Source organism: Micropterus dolomieu, unplaced genomic scaffold, assembly GCF_021292245.1.
Source record: "Micropterus dolomieu isolate WLL.071019.BEF.003 ecotype Adirondacks unplaced genomic scaffold, ASM2129224v1 contig_9769, whole genome shotgun sequence".
In the NCBI taxonomy this organism is placed as follows: Eukaryota; Metazoa; Chordata; class Actinopteri; order Centrarchiformes; family Centrarchidae; genus Micropterus; species Micropterus dolomieu.
In genome coordinates this window covers 1-5,330 of record NW_025738755.1, presented here as the reverse complement: position 1 = coordinate 5,330, position 5,330 = coordinate 1, and the positions used below count along the sequence as shown (strand labels likewise).

General features: G+C 42.0%; 1 protein-coding gene across 2 annotated transcripts; it reads left to right on the top strand.

The window, feature by feature from the left end:
* Window positions 1–1,648: 1,648 nt before the first annotated feature.
* LOC123965465 (putative uncharacterized protein DDB_G0287113) lies at window positions 1,649–4,486 on the top strand. Of its 2 annotated transcripts, XM_046041987.1 has the most exons (4): window positions 1,649–2,007; window positions 2,373–2,453; window positions 2,724–2,792; window positions 4,251–4,486. In XM_046041987.1, exons 1-4 carry the CDS (start codon window positions 1,755–1,757, stop codon window positions 4,397–4,399), a joined length of 552 nt encoding a protein of 183 aa, XP_045897943.1. In that variant the 5' UTR covers window positions 1,649–1,754; the 3' UTR covers window positions 4,400–4,486. The 2 variants fall into 2 exon arrangements, with proteins under 2 accessions (XP_045897943.1, XP_045897944.1); XM_046041988.1 differs by lacking the exon at window positions 2,724–2,792 and having other exon boundaries at window positions 1,650–2,007.
* Window positions 4,487–5,330: the final 844 nt, after the last annotated feature.

Genomic DNA, 5,330 nt, shown 5'->3' with positions numbered 1-5,330 from the left:
CATGAAGTGCTCTAAAACTTCCTGGTAGACGGCTGCGTTGACCTTGGACCTCAGAAAACACAGTGGACCAACACCAGCAGATGACATGGCACCCCAAACCATCACTGACTGTGGAAACTTTACACTGGACTTCAAGCAACGTGGATTCTGTGCCTCTCCTCTCTTCCTCCAGACTCTGGGACCTTGATTTTCAAAGGAAATGCAAAATTTACTTTCATCAGAGAACATAACTTTGGACCACTCAGCAGCAGTCCAGTCCTTTTTGTTTTTAGCCCAGGCGCTTCTGACGCTGTGTCTTGTTCAAGAGTGGCTTGACACAAGGAATGCGACAGCTGGAACCCGTGTCTTGCATACGTCTGTGTGTGGTGGTTCTTGAAGCACTGACTCCAGCTGCAGTCCACTCTTTGTGAATCTCCCCCACATTTTTGAATGGGTTTTGTTTCACAATCCTCTCCAGGGTGCGGTTATCCCTATTTAGTGATGTGTCCCTCCGTATCGAGGCTTCGAAGCGTTTCGAAGCCTCGCAAGCCGGCCGTAACACGTGACTGATTCAGGAAATGGTTCGTGGATTTGGTGTGTGATTCCAAAGGAGCAGCAAAATACAATGGACCCTCATTAACATTTTCTTGACTTTTTAATTTTATTTCAGATTTTAATTGAACACAATTAGATTGTATCTACAGATTATTTTATCAGAAATTGTGATGAAACAGGACATTTTTAGTTAAGTTAGACTTGCGGCAGCCAGAAGATTTCTTTTTGACATAGTGGTTTTGTAAGAATAAAACTGGGGCTTCTTACCCCATACTACCCTAATAATAATGTTCTAATGCAGGTAAAATTATCTCCAAAAGAAGAAACCACCTGAAGCCCAGCACTGTGGAAAAATAAAAATGAATAAATGTTGTCTCTATTATCTAAAGTCACAAACCAAACAACACATTCACATCATAACCCGTTGTTTCCACGTTCCCTTTGACCCTATCATTGTATCATAAAGACAGACACCATATTAATAAGTTCATCATTTATGTATCGGCATGACAAACATCATACATGAGTTTATTCAGTTCAAAGCTTCACTCACAAAAGCCATGGTGCCATTATAATCACTCTGCCTGTTTTACATTGCTATTGTACTCTGCCCTATTGCTTGTACACCTTTTTCTACCATATCTTTTCCTTCCCTTCGCCTCTCTGTTAATGTGCTTGGACACAGAGCTCTTTGAACAGCCAGCCTCTTTAGCAATGACCTTTTGTGTCTTGCCCTCCTTGTGCAAGGTGTCAATGGTCATCTTTTGGACAGCTGTCAAGTCAGCAGTCTTCACCATGTTTGTGTAGCCTACAGAACTAGACTGACAGACCATTTAAAGGCCTTTGCAGGTGTTTTGAGTTAATTAGCTGATTAGAGTGTGACACCAGGTGTCTTCAATATTGAGCCTTTTCACAATATTCAAATTTTCTGAGATACTGATTTTGAGGTTTTCATTAGTTTAGGAGTTACAAGTTTCACTTTTTGAATGGAATTACTGAAATAAATCAACTTTTTGATGATATTCTAATTATATGACCAGCACCTGTATATATAATTAACAAAATGCAAATGCAGTGAACAGAAGACAAAATCTAAATCAGGTCAATATTTGGTGTGACCACCGGATATAAATGGTCGCTGTACCAAAAGCCAGAGCAACTTCCGCGCAAGCCTGCAAAGTTATTGTGCGTAAAGTTAAAGCTGCGAGAAGAAGTTAAAGATGTTATACTGGATGGAGAGGAACGGCAGCGGGTCGGGGACTCTCGACAGTGTCTGCATCATGTCCAGATCGGAGATCCTGAGAGGAATCGTCACCGAGAAACTGACAACAGCCGCGCAGGAAATCTTCGCGGTTGTGGAGAGAACCGTAGCCGGGTACGAGGAGGAGGCTTCGGGTCTGAGGCAGGAGATCGACCGGCAGAGGAGGCAGCTGGAGGCGGTGCTGCAGCCTCGGGTCAAACTAGAGAGGAGAGGTCAGTGGCTCAATAATTGCAGGAAGAAGTAACGCTGTTAAGTTACAGTCACAAACACTCTTATTTTAAGTTGAGGAACTTCATTGGAAAAACTTCTTTCTTTGCTCGCGGACAAACCCGCAGACTCCCGAGGACATAAAATGAGAACGTACACACATTTTCATGATGTAACTTACAAATCGGCACAGAAAGTTACACTTAATGTTTGCTGACTTTGATTACAAATTATTAACGTTTAAACTTTACCTGGTCCTGTATGGTGTTATGAAAACCCGGATGGATTTCGGCTGTAGCAGTGGTTTTAGGAAACTATATATATATATATATATATATATATAGTTTCTTTTACTTCTGATTGAAAACAGAATACTTGATCCCAGATCCAGAAGGCCATGATGCTGTTGTGAGGGAGGAGCAGCAGAAGGAGGAGCAGACACAGCAGTCAGGTGGGTCTTCACTCTTCCTATTAAAGGTGTTATCAAATGAGGGAAACAAACTTAAGATTGAGTCACATATAAAAAGTTTTACTTAATGTTTTAAATGAAGTCAAGTTTTGCGTAGGTTAAAGGGCCCTGATGTTTATCTACATACCTTGCGAGACTTTGAGTGTTTAAGCTTTGCGTGGCTCTGTACGATGAAGCTGTTATGAAAACACACGTGGCTTTCAGCTTTAAAAATGTTCATTTGAGTTTTTTTTTACTTCTGATTGAAAACAGAAGCCCTGATCCCAGATCCAAAGGGCCATGATGCTGTTGTGAGGGAAGAGGAGCAGACACAGCAGTCAGGTGGGTCTACACTCTTTCTATTAAACGTGTTATAAAATGAGGGGGGAAAACCGTTAAGAATGAGTCACATAGAAGAATCGGTGAAATTTTAAGGTTTAATGTTAAAATGTGTATTTAAAAGTACTATACCACACTGAGTAAAAGTCTCTCATTGAAAGTGGCCAAACTCGTGTACAAAAACACTTAAACAGTCTTCAGCTGTGGCTTAAAACCCTCGAGACTTTGCTGACCTGACTCCCGAGGAGAGACTATTTCACAGCAACTTTAAAAATGTTCATTTGTGACAGAGGTTTTGGTGTGTCCAGAGCCGTCTTCGGCTTTGTAGTATTGCAAGAGAGGATACTGGGTGCGTGACGTACGTTGCAGTGAATGCGTGACCAAGGTGTTTTTGTAGCCTACTCAATAATGGCTGTTTACACACCGTTGGCAGTGAACGTACTGCGCGCTATTTATGCACCCCGGGCGCCTTGCGTTTTGGCCGCCTGCTTTATCTTGCGTTTTCGAAGGAGTGCTCTGGGCACACAGGGTTGGGGGGAAAAAATTGAACTCTGGGCAGAAATCATTTTTTCCATCAACGATAGCAACCCTTCCAGGCCCTGAGGCAGTGAAGCAGCCCCAAACCGGGATGCCCCCTCCACCATACCTTACAGTAGTGATGAGGTGTTGGTGTGCTGTGCCTTTTTTTTTTTTTTTTTAAATATATATTTTTTTAATTCTTTTTTGGTTTTGACGGCAGTGGCTTCCTCCGTGGTGTCCTCCCTATTTAGTATTTTATGTATCCTAGAGTCATCAATTGGAGATATTGGAATGTTCCAGAGATTTCTGTAAGTCTTCAGCTGACACGCTAGGATTTTTCTTAACCTCACTGTGCATTCTGCACTGTGCTAACGCACAGCTTTGCAGGACGGCCAGTCCTAGGGAGAGTAGCAACAGTGCTGAACTGTCTCCTTTTTTTTTTTTATTGACAGTTTCTTACCGTGAACAAATGAACATCTAAGATTTTAGAAACACTTCTGTAACCCTTTCTAGTTTCATGCAACTCAACAATTATTCAAGCTTCTGGCCAACACCTCCAAATTTGTCTGATTAGACTGCAGGTTGGCTTACTGCTGACTCCACTTAACTTTTGGAGAACTCATTAGCCTAGAGGTTCACATACATTTCTCCACCCTGCATTGTGAATATTTATGCGGTGAGACATGAAAACATATAGCTGTTTGTGTGGTACAAGTTTAAGCAGACTGTGGTTGTCTATTGTTCTGACTTAGATGAAGATCATCATTTAATGACTAATTTATGCAGAAATCCTGGTATTTCCAAAGGGTTCAAATACTTTGTTCTGTGGCTGTATGTTGAAACAGAAGTTTCAATGTGCAAATTCAAATATTACTCTATGTATGTCCCTTTTATGCAGACAATGTTGTGCTGTTGTTCTGACCTTTTTGACTCTGTGTCCAGGTGAGGAGGACAGTGGGAGCATTGGCCAACTGCGGGGTGATGGTGGCAATGAAGAGCCGCAGCTGTCAGTGCAACCAGCAACCAGCTTAAAAGAAGATCTGAAGGACCCCGATTATCAAATAGAATCAAGGTCACAAATCACAGCTTAGCCAAAAGTATGTGGATACCCCTGTGGGCATCCTTTTGTGTGCTCCTGGTCTGTTTTCCCTGGAACCAAATAAAGCTTGTTAGCTTAACATGCTCTTACCATGCTAGTTAGCCAAACCAAGTATGCTTTAGAGCTTCTATGACTTATTAGTTGTCAACTACTAAATTAAACAGCAACTATTTTGATAAGTTAATTGGTTTGGGGTTTGAACATACATGTAGGAGCTGTTATACATGGGGAACATGCCCCCCCCCCCCCACACACACACTTTCCTCCGGTGATTTCGGCTTTGGGTCATAGCCAGGGCTGTTTACTATGAGTGACTAGTCAATCACACACTCCCTATCAGACATGCTTAAACGGTTGAAATATGGACAAAAATCACATAGCGTATAGAAAACGTGACACAACGCAGAGGTGGTGCTGAAAAGTTAAGGGGGGTGGGAGTTTGCTCGAGGCAGATGCAGCAAAGTGCCTCAATATCACAGACTTTTCTTTTGTGCTGCTGTTACTTATAGCCTACCTGAAGACAGCAGCGTGGGCAAGCAACGCACATTTGCAAAATAAATACAATAGGTCATTGGCACCTTTTCACGTTCCTTTTATAAAACTGTAGCCTGCTTTTACTCTTTACGTGGCATTTTCTACAGGCCAGTAATATACTTTGAATTTCGCTACATGTTCCAATAATAACTTAACCAGTCTGTAATCTGCATTTTGCTTCATTAACCGAAATGAGCTGTCATCAGACTGTGTACGTGTCTCCTTTTGTGGTACAGAGACAGCGCTTATCACAGATAAATGCGCTGGGCAGATGCAAACATTTACAAAATCAGGCAAATAACCTTTCAGTTTAAGGCTTTATTGCTCTAATACAACTGAAGTCAAGTGAGCGCACACCATGGCACTGGTGGCTGAGTCAGAAAGCAGCC

Coding starts and splice junctions, on each gene's coding strand:
- LOC123965465 (XM_046041987.1), top strand. CDS start 1,755: ATGTTATACTGGATGGAGAGGAACGGCAGCGGGTCGGGGACTCTCGAC. Junction 2,454..2,723: donor GGAGCAGACACAGCAGTCAG/GTGGGTCTTCAC, acceptor GATTGAAAACAG/AAGCCCTGATCCCAGATCCA. Junction 2,793..4,250: donor GGAGCAGACACAGCAGTCAG/GTGGGTCTACAC, acceptor CTCTGTGTCCAG/GTGAGGAGGACAGTGGGAGC.